This window comes from Lycium barbarum, chromosome 8 (assembly GCF_019175385.1).
Source record: "Lycium barbarum isolate Lr01 chromosome 8, ASM1917538v2, whole genome shotgun sequence".
NCBI classification, from domain to species: domain Eukaryota; kingdom Viridiplantae; phylum Streptophyta; class Magnoliopsida; order Solanales; family Solanaceae; genus Lycium; species Lycium barbarum.
The window spans coordinates 9,841,750-9,860,778 of NC_083344.1; the positions used below are offsets into that span (position 1 = coordinate 9,841,750).

Here is a 19,029-nt window from a genome sequence, read left to right on the forward strand (position 1 = left end):
TAAAAAAATAATAATCAATTTTCCAATAATAAAATGCCATGTGTAATTTATATTATTTTTAGACTCTTTCTAATAGTTCAGTGATATTTTTGCACTTTTCAATTAAATTTTTAACTAAATATTTAGTAGTTGACTAAACGTGCACCACTTGTGCAAACATAATGGACTATTAATGCTTCAGGTAACACAACATGTATTGTTTTAGGTCTAAACCAAAAGATAATGAGCCTGTTTGGATTGGCTTATAAGTTGGTCAAACCAGCTTATAAGCCATTTTTAACTTATTTGAGTGTTTGACAAAAATAGAAAATAGCTTAAATTAAGTTAAAAATTGCTTAAAATAAATCAAAACTAAAAAGTTGCTCAACCCCAACCTATTATTTTTTTGGGCTTAAAAGCCATTTTTATTTTACCCACAACTTTACCCTTTTATCCCTTATATTTTCTGTCAATTCCAATACTAAACTTATTTCTAAAACCCTTTAAGCACTTTTATCTAAACACATAACTACTTATTTATAAAATAACTTTCAGCACTTAAAAGTACTTTAAACACTTGTGCTTAAAAGTCACTTTTTTTCAGCTAATCCAAACGGGATAAATGACTATTTTGGTCCTTTTTCTCAAATTTCTAGCATCAATCTGGAGCTTATAGAATGCTCTAAATTAATGTTACAATAAGAAACTCTAGCGAAATTAAAAATGGAAGTCACTGACAAGAGAGGTGACCCACTTGCTTTTTTTCTCTCGTTTGCTGAATGACTTGATGGCCATTAGGATGAGGTAACAGCTGGAATAAATATGCCATCTCTGTCGAACTTAGCTGCTATAGTTTTATGCTCAATGCTGCTGAATATGACTTCATTTTTGTGCTGCAAATCCTCACAAATTTGTGCTTCAAATGAGCAGATTCATCGGTGTTTTAGGCTGCAATTTATCACACCAAAAATTCAGCTTCTCCCTTATTCGATCCTGCTGCAATAAAAGAAATCCAAGCCACAATCTTGAGTGCTGCTTCATGATCTTGAGGGCTGCAATAAAAGATCATATGTCAAAGTTTGTTCGAACCTGAAGGTTTTGTGATGCACTAGAAAAATGGCGGAACAAAATTGAGGTTTCATATTGGCCAGTAAAATGAACTTACTCACAGGAAAATGGATAGACTGGAACATACAACTCTTTGGCAAAATTTAGAGGAGAAAATCAGAGGTACATAATGTTGCTGGACAAAGAAGCAGAAGACAGAACTCTTTCAACCACACAGTTAGTTCATGAGGAAATTTCATGGAGACAAAAACCTAGAAGCCCTTTGTTGCAGCAAGGGGATAGAACCAAGAGATTGCCAATATACATAGGAGATACAACCACATTAACAGTTTGGAGGTGAATCGGGAGAAAATTGAAGAGGAAGAGCAAATCATCAGTACAAGGAGAAGAATGGAGACCAACATGGAAGGATGATATCTACCATGCCTAAACGATGATGAGACCGAATCGATTGAAAGACCTTTCGAAGAGGCAGAAATATTTGATCGTTGTTAGCAGATTTGCAGGGGAAATAGCACCTGGTCCAGACAGCTCCATCATGCCTTTTAATAAAAAATGTTGGAATGTCAAATTATGTGTTGAAAGCTGTAGACTATTTTCACCAGAATATCACTAGTTTGATTCTTTATACAGACAAACACACATATTTATCATTATAGCCTAACTGACGGCAAAACTATTCAAGCAATTTATCAGCACATTAGTGAACAGAAACCGGTTGACACTCACTAAGGGTATACGAATAATGTGCACCCGAGTTAATAGTAAATGAGGCTTTTGATTCAAGAAAAAGACAGGAGCACAGGACTACTGATAGAGAAGACATACATTTATGTAAACTGGATTTTTGATAATTTGATGGTAGATATGGGTTTTGGAAACAAATGGAGAAATTGGATAAAGTTCTACACATCCACGGTCAAATTCTCTATCTTATTAAATGGTACACCAGCAGGGGTCTAAGGCAAGGTTACCCTCTTTCTAATTTCCTGTTTATTAGTTATGAAGGGCCTTGGTAGAATGACTAACAAACAAGGCAACACAGCTTGGCAGGATAAAACGCTTTCAAGTAGATACAAGAGGCCAAGGATCGATGATGACATCACATCTCTTATATGCAGATCACACACTTATAATGAAGATCAGGTATTGTAACTTGAAACAATCTTTATTGTGATTTGAAGCTATATCAGGTTTACAATTAAATTATTCAGAGTCCAGTAATTGAGGTAAACAACACTAAGTTGGTAGAACTCCTGGGATGCAATGTGGAAGAAATACCAACCATAGACTTGGGAATGCCGCTAAGTGTCAATCACGGGGAAAGCAGTACATGGGAAGGGTTTATGGAAAAGTGTGAGAAGAAGCTCTCAAACTGAAAGAAGCAAATGTTATCCTTAGGAGGAAGACTATTCCTAATCAACGTGTCGGACGCTCTTTCTATCTATACTATGTCTCTCTTTCCAATACCCAGGAAGATACAAAAGAGAATGGATGTGATGCAGTGTTATCAAAAGCGAAAAGCGCAAAAAAGCTCTAAGGTCAACTGGGGCTTTAAGCGCAAAGCCCAAATAAAGCGTGAGCTTTAATGAAAAAAAGCGCAATGGTGCAAATATATGTTTAGTCCAAGGTTGAAAATAATAAGCATGAATAACAAATATATGGACAAAGAAATTGTAAAAATATTACGATAAAGTGAAATATCAATCATCTAGTGTCACCACTCCAAGAGAGGCTCATTGGCAAGGAAAAGTATGTCTTAGAGCCTTGTTAATCCGAATTGACATGAATCTCAATGACAATGAACAAGAATTGACAATTGGTAACGTAAGTAAATATAGAATACACGTAATCCCACAGAAGGATTTCTTTTTATGAATTGTTTATTTGAAATATTCAGTTTAAATAAGTCGTATCTTGCTCAGACCAATAAATAGAGCTGAGGTTATAGTTAAAGCCGCTAATAGAAAACCGAAATAACTATTTATAGTAAGCATGATGACACTGAAACGCACATCAAGTGAGGCGAAGCGCTCAACATGTTTTGAGCCTCGCTTCAGGGCTTAAGCACGCCTTTGATAACACTGATGTGATGAGAAAAGACTTGTTGTGGCAAGAAATAGAGAGAAGAAAGCCTTCAACTTAGTCAAATGGGAAATTGTGAGTTTCAAAAAGGAAGGAGGGGAGGAATAACTGAGGAACCTTAGGATAAACAACAAACATCTCCTTAGGATAAACATCACATGGTGTGAATCAGAAAAATGAAAAAAAAAAAAAAAGTTATTATCTTATAGACAACTTCTTTTGTAAAAATGTTCTCCTTCTGAATGTTGTGATTAACTCAATAAGGTCCACAGTTTAACCATATGGTTTTAAACTTTACTGCATCATCCAATGAGGGCAGCCCGGTGCACTAAGCTACCGCTATGCGCGGGGTCCGGGGAAGGGCCGGACCACAAGGGTCTATTGTACGCAGCCTTACCTTGCATTTCTGCAAGAGGCTGTTTCCACGGCTCGAACCCGTAACCTCCTGGTCACATGGCAACAACTTTATCAGTTACGCCAAGGCTCCCCTTCAGGCTTACTGCATCATCCAATAAAAAATAAAAATAAAATAATTTTTTTTTGGTAAGGTAAAATTTTATAAATAAAAAGTACCAAGAAGGTACATAAAAGTACAAAAACAAATATCCCTACAATAAGATCAAGTTACAGAGTTCCAAGTGAATCCAAAAAAAATCCATATACTGATCCATATAGTCTAGCAGATTCCTCTCATTCCAAATAAACAGATTTTGAAGACATAAGTTCTTGACTCTAGAAATATGGTGCTTCTTCTCTAGAAATCACTATTTCTCTCATTCCAACTGGTCCAGAAAATACACAAAGGGATAGTTCTCCAAAACTGTTTTTGGATACTTGTAATCTTCTGCCCATTCCAACTTTCCAGTAGACTTCTAACATCTGAAGGCATTACCCAGACTACACGACACAGATTTAGGAAGAGCTCCCAGCATTGCTTAGCCACCTTGCAATGAATAAAAAGGTGACTGAGTGATTCCAGATTCTCTTCACAAAGATAACATCTATTACTTAACATGAAACCTTTCTTCTGCAAATTATCTAGGGTTAAGCATGCTTCCCTGATGACAACCCACCCGAAACAGGCTACCTTAAGTGGAGCTTTGGATTTCCATAGGATTTTCCATGGCCAATTTGGCTCAAAATACACCGACTTTTGCAAAATGCTATAGCAGCTTTTAACCGAGTATTCCATATCGTTGCTTGCTGTCCATAACATAACATCCTCTTTATCTTCTTCTACCACTATTGTGTCCAATAGTTGTAGTAATTACCCAACTTCCTCCACCTCCCAATCATTGAAATTCCTTCTAAAATTCAACTGCCATCCACTAGATGAGTGAAATTCATAAACACAGCCTTCTCTATTAGAAGAGCGATTGTACTGTTGTACAGAGTTGGGAATTTGTTCTTTAAGCTTTTCTCCCCCGCCCAAACATCAGGCCAGAATTTTATTGTCACCATTGCCCAGCTTCAATTTAGTATGCTGCTGAAACTCATTCCACAACTTACTCATATTGCTCCTAAAAAATTATTGTTCCATCTTACTAAAACCCTAATCTCTAATACTAACAGATTTTGATGTAATAAGAAAGATTACGTCAATACTAACAGAAGGAATCTCTACTGAAACCCATGGGTCTCACTCTGTTTTCTCTAATTTGTTTCAAAAATCAAATACTATAGCAGCAATGATTACACGTCAAGCCTATTATGATCTATTAGGACACATTTTCATTGTTTCAGCAATCAAGCCTAGCTATCATCCTTGGATAGACGGATAAACCGAATAAAACAGTTCCAGAATGTAATAAAGGAAGAAAAGAGTGAAAAATCATTTCTTGAATTCCTATACACAAAAGAAAGCAATTTTATACCCAAATCCCATATAAGCCACAAGCCTGAACAAAGATTCTTCCTGCACCGCAAGTACAGGATTGTCATTTGAGATGTCTGTCATTCCTCTCAATCCAAGTAGAAAACAATTATAATTTCTGTCCCTTCTCTGTGCTTCTGTCGAAAAAGTACCTGAATATAACTAAATAGCAACGAAAACGATATTACTAGACTTATTTTCTAAATCGATAAGGTTGCAACTTGGAATTGGCCGGTTGGTCCAAACTTTCAATATGTCAACTTCTGGTGTGACCATCATGAGCTTGTTTTGTAAACCCAAATATATATAAATTTGAAATCATGTTATAAAATGTCTCGGAAATATAGCTAATAGAATAGCTATTGACCGGAAGCATATTTCAATGCTGCACATTTCTTTTATGATGAAAAGAAGCTTTTAAGTTTACCTCTTCTGTCATAACGTCCCCAACTTTGATTGACTTGGATGATCTTCCCTGTGATATGATTTCCCTCAGATGAGTTCAAGATAGTTAATTTGAGAGAGGAGAAAAGAAAAAGAAGAAAGTACATAGATCATTTGGTAGTAAATTGCATATGATGACCTATTTGTTTTTTGATCGTAACATATGGCCAACTATTTGTGTTGGCATCTAGTAAATCATCCTGCAAATACTTTATTACACTCATGAATGAGAAACGAAACATCACAGCATAGAACGAGAACACATTGAAAAACTAAAGAGAGAAGTAATTAGATATATGTTACTCCTATCTTATAGTGTCCAGAGAATTCAATATTATAAAGACAACAAATATCTGTACTGACATCTATGACGAAGCTACACATGCAGACATGATCGCAGAACACTTTCAAAATTCAAAAACTAGTAGAAGCAAAGAGGTCACATCACCAACTCTAAAAGCCAGTCAAGAAGAAGCTGATACTCCCTCGGTTCAAAAAGAGTGTCCACTTACCTATAACCTTATTTTTTTTTATTTGCCCTTATTAAATGCTAAGTGACGATATCCCAATATCTATTTAACTAGGGGCAGTTTAGTCAAATTAGCTATTTTTTTAGGAATTACTATTTTCTTAAGGGGTGTGCAAATGGCTAAGTGGACACTCTTTTTGAACCGGAGGGAGTATCTTTTAGACGTGGTTGATACCTCATTCTCTAATGATTCCAGCAATTGATTTAAGAACCATAAAGCCAATACTGATTTTACCAGGGAAGCAAAAGGGAAAGGAAGCAGTAGCAGTAGATTGCTTGTTCTTCCATCTTTTTAGTTCTTAGTTTTGTCGAAATATTCCTTTTTTCCTCTCCTTCTCCTTTTCAGAAACCATGAGAAAACAAAATGGCCAGAGGGTGCCTTAAATGTCAGTCATCAGAATGAATTTTCTGTAGTGGTAGTTCTCTCCGGAAACCCATGGGCACTCTGTTCTCATAATTTCGTTTCAACAATCAAATAGTACAACAACAATTATTACATGTCAATCCCAAACTAGCTGGGATAGACAAAATGAATGTTTTGCATTTATTCCGCTCTATTAGGACCCATTTCGTTCTTCAACAATCAAGCCGAACAATCATCCTTGGGTAAATCAAGAAACCAAATAAAACAGTTCCAGAGTGTAATAAAGGAAGAAAAGAGCTCACTGTCAACAGTGAACAGCCATCTTGAATTCCTATACACAAAAGAAAGCTTCTTTTTTTTTTTTAATTCTAAAATGGAAAGAAAGCATTTTGATACCCATTGGCACTATCATGAGTTACGGAAAATTTCAGAGTATAATTTTTGGCTCCATCTCGTAGAAGCCGTTACACTGAATAAGAGTTCCCAGATTACACTGTCAAAGTATTGTAATGGATAAAGTATTCTATTACTACAGTTTAGAGTATCTATCATTATGATTCCGGAAGGTTGTTGCCTGACTCAGACAGGTCTAACGCAAGGTGATTGAGCAGTCTCGCCATACCTTTTTTATTCTTGCTTCTCTTGTCACTCAAACATCTACCATTTCTCTCCATCCAAATAGACCAGAAAAAGCAGAAAGGTATGGCAGTCACGTAGTGCTTGTTCACCCTTGATGAAGACTGCTTAGTGCAAGTTTAATGCATCCTAGCATGACCCATTGGACATCTTCAAACTCCCAATCGAATAGGTCCTTCGTAGGACCAATGAACTTTATCTTGACAATATTACTAATCTATGAAAATGTCAATTCCCAATTAGCATCTAGTACTCTTGGATCATATATAAACTTACAGCAATATATTTTTAAATAATTGAGTTAATGGTCAAAAACACACCTAAACTATCACTATTGCAAGTTTCATACCTCAAATATCCGTTGTTCCCTTTACCTATCTAAACTATCACTCTGTTTGTATTAAAAAACACCTCGATGCTGAGTTGGCCAAATATTTGTTCCCAATCGACAACCAGCGTGTGGAGGCCAACTCAACATGGAGGTGTGTTTTAATCTAAGGAGAGTGATAGTTTAGGTAGGTAAATGAAACAATGGGTAGTTGAGGTATGAAATAGCGAAAAGGTGATAGTTTAGGTGCGTTTTTTATCATTAACTCAAATATGATGTTGACCATTCATCTATAGTATATCCTATCATATTCAAACTTGTTTTGTTTGAATTTCAGGTAAACCAAAATTATTCATACCATATGGTTCGGGCAGAAGAATGGAGTTGATCTTGTCAGCTCTGGTGTTCCATTAATGGAAGATGTAACTGTGACTTTTAGAAACTTCCGAAAAAGATTGTTCATGTAGCAATTTCTAAGTTAAAGCAGTTGTTATTGATTCTTTAAAAAAAATAGAAAATGATAATAACTAAAGATAACAATTAAAAAGAGCATACCTAAAGATAACTAAAGAGAACTGAAAATGATTTTAGTAGATTTATAACGTGTACACGAAGGAAACTCACCATTATTATTTTTTAAATTGGTATGGTCACAATTTTTTTTGATAAAGGTAACTATGGCATGGTCACAATTTTTTCTCATATTAAAAGTGCAATAACATTTGAATTCTAAGAAAAAGAAGACGTGATTAAAAAAAAAAAAAACTCAAAATATCAAAATTGAAGTACCTCCATAATTGGCCTGCCTAGAAAACTCAAGCAACGATCTAATTGCTATCAACTTCTGCAATTGCACTGGATGCCATTTCTTTTGCAGGGATAAAAAGGAAATTGTATCATAGCCATAGCATAGCCGAATAAACCAAAGGGGAGAAATATTCACTTCTTATTTTCCGAGTAAAGCTCTGGTATCATGTCAAGGACGGAAGGATTCTCCCTTATAACGTTTATCAATAACTCAGTTGTAGTTGCATCAACTGAGAAGCCCCTTCCAGCCATTTCCTTCATGAAAATTGACATTTCACTAGTTCTGCTACACCTAAGAAATCCTTGCACAATAACATTGTAAGTGACATTGTCCGGTAAACAACCGTTTTCTTCCATCTTTCTTAGAATATCTTTAGCTTCATCTAACAACCCTTGAAGACAAAATCCATTTATCATAGTATTGTACGTTCTAACATTCGGAAGCAATCCCATTAAAGAAAGCTTCTCGAAAATCGCATGAGCTTCATCAAGTTTACCATTTTTGCACAATCCATTAATGACAACATTGTAAAATACAATATCAGTAACTTCTCTCTTTCTTTCCAACTTATTAAAGAGAGACAAGGCTTCTTCAACAAGTCCGTACTTAAAATAACCATTGAGCAAAGTGCAATGAGTGTACAAATTAGGTGTAGGCCCCGTAGATAGCATCTCGGCAAAGATCTTTTTTGCATCACCTATTCTTCCAACTTCAAATAGACCTTGCAAGATAGTAGTGTAGACAAAAGTATTAGGTTTTGATCCCTTTTGAGAAATTTCACGAAATAATTGCATTGCCTCAACCATTTTCTTTTCCTTACAGTATCCATTTATTAGTACGTGATAGCAAATAAAGTCAGGCTCAATGCTCTTATCTATCATGATATCAAAAATTCTCCTCGCTCTATCCACTTGACCATGCAAACAATATCCATCCATTATCGCACTATAGGTGATTACATCAGGCTCTACACCTTTTTCTATCATGTGTCTCATTATCTCCTCGGCATCTTCAACTTTCCCTTGTTTGCATAGTCCGTCAATCATCATGCTGAAGGTGCGCACATTTGGATATATATTATGATTTACCATCTCAGAGAACAATGTCCTAACCTTTTCCCACTGACCAAGCTTACACAAACCATGAATCAACGAACTATACGTGACTACGTCTGGAGGAATGCCTTTCAGCTTCATCTCGTTCAAAAGGTTGACAGCAATATCTACGTTTCCATCTTTGCATAGAGCATCTATAACAATGCTGTAAATATACATGTTGGGCTTAGTGTTCCCTTGCTCCATTAATCGTAGCAAACTTAGAGTTTTTTGAGTATGACCCCTTTTACTAAGCCCATTCATGATGGTTGCATACATGACTTCGTCGGGCTCACAAATCTTCTCTCTGACCAATTTTTTGAACAATTCAACTGCATCTTTAACCTTATTTTCAGCAAAGATTCCCCTAATTAGGGTGCTAAAGGTGACAACACTAAATGGAATGCCATTCTTCAAGTAAATAGGTAACACCGAAAATGCACAATCAGCACGACACATCAGGCAATAGCTGTTAATCACATTACTCAAGATAAATCCATCAATTGGGATACCCAATTTCTGCATTTCTCCAAAAAGAGAAATGACAGCAGGGTAATGCTTCAAATTTAGCATAGTCTTAAATAATTTAGAGAAGTTCACAACAGAAGGAAGAGGCTGCACTCTGACCATTTGATGGAAGAGGGTCACAGCATCATCTAAATACTTGACATTGTCAAAATTGCTATTTAACCCATGTTTACCCTTTACTAAAATGGACTTGTTACTATGGCATGAAGAATAAGCTTTTATTGTAGTAGTAGAAGAATGGGGAGTAGGAAAGAAAGAGATTAAAGGAATAATACCATTGCCAGAAATTCTCTTCATCTTCGATCAATTGCTGCGAATTTTTCAGCAGATGTGAGAGTGTTGCCCTAACTTTGCACAAAATCTGTTTGGTATGCAAAATGCAAAGAGAACGAATGCGTGGGTTATTACTGCGTTTGTCTGGATTTGACTTGGAATCAAGTTTAAAAAAATAAATACTTGAGTATTTAAGAGCCCGTTTGGATCGGCTTATAAGTTGCTTATGAGCTGTTTTCAGTTTTTTTGAGTGTTTGGCTGACCAGCTTAAAATCATTTTGTGGGCAATTGGAGTGGTATTTAAATTTTGCCCCTTATATTTGTGGTCTTTAAATTTTGCCTTTCGGCTAAAACTCATAAGTTCCGGGTTCGAACTTCCGCTCAGTCAAAAATTTTAAAAAAAATTGCAAAGCAGAGTTTAAATTTCGCTATGCCCCCTCCGGCAGACTTTGCCTTGAAGCATATATATGTATTTTTTTTTAACTTTTCAAGGTAAACTTTTAGTAATGCCTTAACTAAAAGTGTGCCCCATAAAACATAACTAAAAGTGTGCCCCATAAGGCGTAAGTTTTCCTTAAGGCATAACTAAAAGTTTGTCTTATAAGGTAAAGTTTAAATTTTGCTATGCCCCTCCGGCTAAAAGTCTGTCAGAGGGGGCAGACTTTGCCTTGAGGCATATATATATATATATATATATATATATATATATATTTTACTTTTCAAGGTAAACTTTTAGTTATGCCTTAACTAAAAAGTGTGCCCCAAAGACATAACTAAAAGTATGCCCATAAGGCGGAATTTTTCCTTAAGGCATAACTTAAACTTTGCCTTATAAGGCAAAGTCTATGCCTTAAGAAAAGTTCTTGCCTTATGGGGCATAATTTTGTTATGCCTTAACTAAAATTTTGCCCCATAAGGCATAACTAAACTATGTCTTAGAAAAATTTTTGCCTTATGGGGCAGACTTTTAGTTATGCCGGATCCGGCATAATTTTAGCTTTTCCTTAAAGATTGTATGCTGGATCCGGCATACACTCCCTAGTCCTGCCTTGTGAAATTATTTTTTTATTTTATGCCTGAGCGGGGGTTCGAACCCAGAACTTCATGTATTCGCCCACCTTTCTAAACAAAGGGCAAAACTTAAAGATCACAAATATGAGGGGCAAAATTTAAAGACCACAAATTTGAGGGGCAAAATTTAAAGACCACCCCAAAAGAAGGGCAATCCGCGCAAAAAAATGCATTTTGTGCTTAAAATAAGCTCAAAAAAATAATTGGGCCCATTTGACTTAGCTTATCTAAAGCAGCAAAAAAAAATAAGTTAGACTACCTCAACTTATATTTTTTTTAGCTTATAAGTTGTTTGCAGCTTATAAGCATAAGCTCATTCAAACAGGCTCTAAGTCTAAAGTTGGTTTAAAAATACTATCTCCCTTCACTTTTATTTATCCAGAATTCTAAAATTAGATTTTTACTTTTACTTGTCACTTTTAGCATATCAAAAGAAGACAATTTTTCTTTTCTTATTTTACCTATAATATTAATTACTCACTTTAAATCATATTCAAATCCAATAAAAGGTATGCACCAATTAATATGGGCACATTAGTAAATTATGCACTTCATTTATTATTTTTTAAGGGGAGTGAAAAATAAAAAGTGGACAAGTAAAAGTGAACGGAGTGAGTAATTGAGGTTTTAGACTGTCAAGAATGTATTTTATCCACTAAGCCTTTTAGTGTTGCTTAAAAATAAAAAAGGTATTTTATTCTTTTTTCAAATTTACCCTCAACACATTTTTAATTTAATGAACAAATTTATTGCTTGTTATAGTTTCAAAGCTCTTTTAATTAAGGGTATTTTAGTCAATACACCTCTTAAGTTTTAGAATTAAGAGAATTCCTTAATCCGTGTGCCCAAGTCTAAAACCTCAATTATTTTAGATAAGAGGGAGTAACATTTTAAATCTTATGCATCTTAAATTAAAGATGTGTTGAATATACTCAAATGCCCTTTAATTGTATGGTTATAAACGTGTCATATGGAAAGTTGGACTTAAAAAGTTGTAAATGATTCTTTTTTAAATGAACTAAAAAGAAAGTAAAATAAACATTTTGAAACTTGAAACGGGGGACTTTTTTTTGCGCGGATTGCCCTTCTTTTGGGGTGGTCTTTAAGTTTTGCCCTTCAAATTTGTGGTCTTTAAATTTTGCCCCTCATATTTGTGGTCTTTAAGTTTTGCCCTTTGTTTGGAAAGGTGGGCAAATACATGAAGTTCTGGGTTCGAACCCCCGTTCAGGTATAAAATAAAAAAATAATTTCGCAAGGCAGGACTGGGGGAGTGTATGCCGGATCCAGCATACAATCTTTAAGGAAAAGCTAAAGTTATGCCGGATCCGGCATAACTAAAAGTCTGCCCCATAAGGCAGAATTTTTCCTAAGACATAGTTTAGTTATGCCTTATGGGGCAGAATTTTAGTTAAGGCATAACAAAATTATGCCCCATAAGGCAAGAACTTTTCTTAAGGCATAGACTTTGCCTTATAAGACAAAGTTTAAGTTATGCCTTAAGGAAAAGTTCCGCCTTATGGGCATACTTTTAGTTATGTCTTTGGAGCACACTTTTTAGTTAAGGCATAACTAAAAGTTTACCTTGAAAAGTAAATATATATATATATATATATATATGCTTCAAGGCAAAGTCTGCCGGAGGGGGCAGACTTCTAGTTAAACACAACTAAAAGTCTGCCCCCTCCGGCAGACCTCTAGTTAAACACAACTAAAAGTCTGCCGGAGGAGGCATAGCAAAATTTAAACTTTGCCTTATAAGGTAAACTTTTAGTTATGCCTTAAGGAAAACTTACGCCTCGCATACTTTTAGTTATGTTTTATGGGGCACACTTTTAGTTAAGGCAATACTAAAAGTTTACCTTGAAAAGTTAAAAAAAAATACGTATATATGCTTCAAGGCAAAGTTTGCCCCTTCCGGCAGACTTTTAGTTAAACATGACTAAAAGTCTGCCGGAGGGGGCATAGCGAAATTGAAACTCTGCTTTGCAAACTTTTTTAAATTTTTGACTGAGCGGGGGTTCGAACCCGGAACCTATGAGTTTTAGCCGAAGGGCAAAATTTAAAGACCACAAATATGAGGGGCAAAATTTAAATACCACCCCAAAAAAAGGGCAATTCGCAACGGGGGACAACAGTTATGGGTCATTTGCACTTATGACCCTAAATAATCCCTTCGGATAAAAAGAGTGCTCACTTAGCCATTTGCACACTCCTTAAAAAATACTAACTCTTAGAAAAAAGAAGAAGTAATTTGACTAAAATGTCCCTAATTAAATAGGTATTGGATTTGATCACATAACACTTAATAGGGACAAATTTGTAAAAATAAGATTAATTCTTTCTTGATTTGTTATGTGGACACTCTTTTTGACCCAAGAAAAAAGGCTAAGTGGATACTCTTTTTGATCCGGAGGGTGTAGATCATATCGATTTACCCAACATAATCCAAAGTTTCATCCTTTTTTATTTGGTTTAAAAAATTGGAGACTAAAGTATTCTTTTAAGTTATTAACTTACATTCTTCCAATCTACATAATTTTTAATCTCTCAATTTATTTTGTATATTTGAGTTTGAGTTGCATTTTGACTCTGTGATTACACTATTTTGACTCATTTGACCAAATAATTTTGGCAAGTCCAACTTCAAATCCATATATCTAAAGTTTTTACAACCACACCTGCCAGTGTAAGTTATTTTTGAAGCAGCTAAACTTAAAACATTTATAATCTTTGGATATTCTTAAAATAGGGGTCCTCCAAGCAATATTATGTATCTGTCCTTGTCCCTTCAGGAACTCATTGAAAGGTATTTAATGTAGTATTGAAATAAGATTCAACTTGATGGCTGCAGTAAAGAATAGGAAAAAGGATATATACAACTCATCACTAAATGAGTCTCCAACAAAAGAATGAAATACGTAAAAGAAAAAGTGAAGAAGGCATAGCCAACAATCAAATTACATATATGATGATTCATTTTCGTGGTTGATTAAGAAGTTGCACAAAGGAAATACTAGTAACAACACCAAGAACAAGAATGAAGAAATATTAGTAAAATGTCAAGCTTATGATCACCGACTTCCCTCAACTCCAAGGAGTGATAAGACTACTGCGAAAATGGGAGTTGCAGTGGCCTATGCTTTAAACAAATGAACAGTAGCCCTATGCCCACCTCAGTCATAACTCATAATAGCTACTACCCTTAAACAATAGGAAAATACTAAAGAAATCCCCAGTTCAACAGCAAATTGATACTTAAAATGAAGACAGAGGATCACAATCCCTTGTGTTGAGTAACGGGCACATAGCGAATTCATCTGGCCGTCAAAAGGTTCTTGTAAGTAATATCTCTAGAGTACACATGACAGTTCTACTTGTGCAGCAGGCATTACACCATTGTCTCTTTATCGGCAATAGTACAGCAGCAGAAGCCTTGCCCGCCACTAGAAAAGCGAACATTGACAAACTTGCAAACACACGAGACAATCATTTCTAAAAACTTGATGCTCCATATGCGTCTCCATTGTGAAGCAGAGAGATGAAGTTGTTACTTGATTGTTGCGCCAATCTAGAATCCCATTGCATTGGAATAAATATTTAACTCCTGCAATTCACTACACCAAGATGCAAGATATTACTATGGAAATAATGACCTTCCACCTCCAAAACTTCAAGATCTCTTAGCATTTCAATAGATCCAGAACATTGTTTTATACCCGTATCAAGTGCAAAAAGATATTGTAGATTTCGCATCTCCCCAAGGTCAACTTGCAGCGTTTGTATAGATTAGCAGCTCCTAATGTCCAAGGATTCAAGGGATTTTAGCTGCCATATGTTGCTTGGAATATCCATAAATCAATTAGTCTGTCCAAATTTCCTATTGACTCGTGGATCTCCGTCAGCCTTGAACAACAAAGTCTCTAGACTTCGTGAACCATTGAAGTTTGGAGTTCTTCTGAGTTGCTTGCAATCAGAGAGATCCAACTTCTTCAAACTTTTGCAACACCACAAGTGAAACAAAATATAGTTTCAAGTAAGATTTTCTTTTAGTCAGTTGCAATAACAGTACACAAGAAATTGTAACATTGAGTGACAAACCTGCAAATTAAAACCAAATTCTTGGCTATTACTCCCTTGGATGTTTAGAAATACAAGTATCTCAGCTGGAAAATATGATGGTACATACTTTAGACAACAGCTAAAGATCTCCACTAATATGTAACTCGTCGATTTTAAGCACCCTAAGATTTTTCATTTTCTTAAATCCTTTTGCCCTCAAGTTCGTGTTGGGTGTGGAATTGGCCAAACAAGTCAATTCTTTTGTTCACATAGTCGTGATGTAAGTGCTTACCTCATGATAGTCGTGATGTAAGCACTTACCTCATCATAGGAAATTCATTCCTATAAATAGGTAGCTTATGGTTCATTTGTAAAACACACCAAAATTGAAGAAGACAACACATCCCAAAGAGAGAAAAAAAAACTAAGAGAAATACTCTTAGTGAAAGGCCTAAGTAAGAGAAGGTCTTTGAGAGAATTTTCTGTGGTAAAATTCTTGAGTGTAATTGGGATTGGGGTTGTGAGGTTGAGTGTTGTAAACACTTGTAATATTTCTTCTTTAATAAGATCTGCAGCAGCAACGTGGACGTAGCTCTCACATTGAGGGTGAACCACTATAAATTTGTGTGTGCTATTTATTCTTCGCTTACATCACGGCGTAAGTAGGTTCTGTCTAAGGAGGTTGGTATTTAAGTGGTCCAGCTGTGACCCTCCAATCTTTCCTGGGAACCTGCTTACAAAGGTCGGATTTGGGATTCAAATCCTAACAACTGGTATCAGAGCAACAGGTTGTGTTGTGATTTAGAAACGATGGGAGGCGAAGATGGTACGACGCACGGCATCGGTAAATTCGATGGTACAGACTTTGCGTTCTGGAGAATGCAAATTGAAGATTATTTATATGGCAGAAAGCTTCATGAACCTCTGAGTCCGAAACTAGAGGAGATGAAGCAAGCAGATTGGAATCTCCTCGACAGACAAGTTCTGGGAGTCATTCGGCTGACGCTGTCGAAGAACGTTGCTCACAACGTGGCAAAAGAGAAGACCACCGCAGATATGATGAAGGTATTGTCTGACATGTATGAGAAACCTTCTGCAAATAATAAGGTATTTCTCATGAAGAAACTATTTCATCTAAAGATGATGGAAAATGCTCATGTTGCTGCACACGTAAATGAATTCAATACCATTGTAAATCAATTGTCATCGGTAAAAATTGATTTCGATGATGAAGTGCAAGCTCTAATTTTGTTGGCATCCCTACCAAATAGCTGGGAGCTAATGAGAGCAGCAGTTAGTAATTCTGTCGGCAGTGACAAACTAAAGTTCAACGATGTTAGGGATCGTATCCTTGCTGAGGAGGTGCGCAGGACAGATTCTGGAGAGGCATCGACGAGTTCTGCTTTTAATGTTGAAAACAGAAGCAGAAATTTTGACAGAAACTACAACCGAAATAGGGGCAGATCGAAGTCAAGGAATGGCAGGGGTCAATCCAGACCAGGACGAACACATGAGTGTTGGAACTGTGGAAAACCAGGTCACTTCAAGAAGAATTGCAGGGCGCCAAAGAAGGAGGACAACAAGGGGGCTGGAATCAACGCTGCTACAGAAGACATTGGCGATGCGTTGTTGCTATCGGTTGACAGCCCGATAGACTCTTGGGTGCTTGACTCAGGAGCGTCCTTTCATACCACCCCACATCATGATATAATGACAAACTACGTGGCTGGGAATCTCGGCAAAGTTTATTTAGCCGATGGAGAGCCGCTAGACGTTGTTGGCCCGGGAGACATTAATTTGAAGATGTCAAATGGATCCTCGTGGAAGATTACAAAAGTTAGACATGTTCCAAAGCTGATGCGAAACCTGATTTCAGTAGGTCAGCTTGATGATGAGGGATATGATCTCAACTTTGGTAATGGGTCTTGGAAGGTGGCGAAAGGTGCTATGGTAGTTGGCCGAGGAAAGAAGATTGGCACTCTCTACATGACGACTAGCTGTCGTGATACTGTTGCTGTGGTTGACAACACAAAGAAGACAGATTTGTGGCATTGTCGGCTGGGGCATATAAGCCAGAAGGGGATGAAGCTGTTGGTGACAAATGGCTTAATTCCGGAGCTGAAGACGGTGGACCTTCATACGTGTGAGAGCTGCATTCTCGGAAAACAAAAGCAAGTAAGCTTCTCAAATGCAGGCAGGGAGTTGAAGGTCGAGAAGTTGGAATTGGTGCACACAGACGTGTGGGGACCTACCACTGTCCCCTCCCTTGGAGGATCACACTACTAAGTGACCTTCATTGATGATTCAACCAGGAAGGTATGGGTTTATTTTATGAAAAATAAATCCGATGTGTTTAGTGTATTCAAAAGATGGAAAGCCATGGTCGAGAATGAAACAAACCTCAAGTTGAAGTGTTTGAGGTCCGACAACGGCAGAGAATACACCGATGGTGATTTCAAACGGTACTGTGCCGATAATGGGATCAAGATGATGAAGACTATTCCTGGAACGCCGCAACAAAATGGAATAGCCGAAAGAATGAACCGAACGTTGAACGAGCGTGCTCGGAGTATGAGAATACACTCTGGACTGCCCAAGACATTCTGGGCAGATGCAGTCAATACCGCGGCCTTTTTAATTAACCGAGGACCGTAAGTTCCCTTGGATTTCAAAATTCCAGAAGAAGTCTGGAGTGGCAAGAAGGTAAATCTTTCATTTCTGAAAGTGTTCGGTTGGTTATCATATGTTCATAATGATGATACGGCTAGAAGCAAGCTTGATCCAAAATCAAAGAAGTGTTACTTTATTGGCTATGGTGACACCGAGCTTGGGTACCGATTTTGGGATGAACAAAATCGGAAGATCATCCGAAGCAGGAATGTTGTCTTCAACGAAGAGGTACTGTACAAAGACAAGCTGCAAAAGAATTCAGAATGTCAGGACAAGGAATCAGAAATAGTCGATTTGAGGGACTTTTCGACACTTGAGCCGCAGCCAGGTACAACCGAGGCAGAGGAACAAACAATCCGAGAAGGTGCTGATGAAAGTGCTGATTCTGAAACAAATGAACAGATGCCAATCACAGAACTGCGTAGATCATCTAGGATCAGGAAGCCGCTTCACAGGTACTCTCCATCCCTCAACTACATTCTACTCACTGATAGAGGGGAGCCGGAATGTAATGAAGAAGCAATGCAAGTCGATGAATCGACTAAGTGGGAGCTGGCAATGAAGGATGAGATGGATTCATTATCGGCAAATCATACATGGGAATTATCCGAGTTGCCAAAGGATAAAAAGGCATTGCAAAACAAATGGGTTTATCGGATAAAGGAAGAACCCAATGGAAGCAAGCGTTATAAAGCAAGGCTGGTTGCAAAGGGATTTCAACAGAAAGAAGGCATTGACTATACGGAGATCTTCTCTCCCGTAGTCAAGATGGTGACTATCAGAACTGTTCTTGGGCTGGTAGCAAAGGAAAATCTACATCTGCAACAGATGGACGTGAAAACTGCATTTCTTCACGGTGATCTAGACGAGGAAATCTACATGCGACAGCCGGAGGGATTCAAAATTAAAGGAAAGGAGAATCTGGTGTGCAAACTTCAAAAGAGTCTGTACGGACTAAAACAGGCTCCAAGACAGTGGTATTTAAAGTTTGACAGCTTTATGAAGAAAGCTGATTTTTCAAGGTGCGAGGCAGATCACTGCTGTTACTTCAAAAAATTTGAAGACTCGTACATGATACTGCTACTCTATGTCGACGACATGCTAATCGTAGGAGCAAACCTACAGGAGATTGATCGGTTGAAAAAAGGGTTATCGAAAGAGTTTGCAATGAAGGATTTGGGAGCTGCAAAGCAAATCCTTGGGATGAGAATCGACCGAAG

At 36.9% G+C, this 19,029-nt stretch overlaps 1 protein-coding gene across 5 annotated transcripts; it reads right to left on the reverse strand.

Annotated features, from left to right (window-relative positions):
• Window positions 1-512: 512 nt before the first annotated feature.
• Window positions 513-10,156, reverse strand: LOC132605904 (putative pentatricopeptide repeat-containing protein At1g12700, mitochondrial). 5 transcript variants are annotated; one of them, XM_060319177.1, is made up of 5 exons: window positions 8,096-10,156; window positions 6,965-7,195; window positions 5,433-5,480; window positions 5,007-5,167; window positions 513-1,031 (listed from the first exon to the last, which is right to left on the reverse strand). In XM_060319177.1, exon 1 carries the CDS (start codon window positions 10,031-10,033, stop codon window positions 8,246-8,248), a length of 1,788 nt encoding a protein of 595 aa, XP_060175160.1. In that variant the 5' UTR covers window positions 10,034-10,156; the 3' UTR covers window positions 513-1,031; window positions 5,007-5,167; window positions 5,433-5,480; window positions 6,965-7,195; window positions 8,096-8,245. The 5 variants fall into 5 exon arrangements, with proteins under 5 accessions (XP_060175160.1, XP_060175158.1, XP_060175157.1 ...); XM_060319175.1 differs by lacking the exon at window positions 6,965-7,195; XM_060319174.1 differs by lacking the exon at window positions 5,007-5,167.
• Between the last annotated feature and the right edge of the window lie 8,873 nt (window positions 10,157-19,029).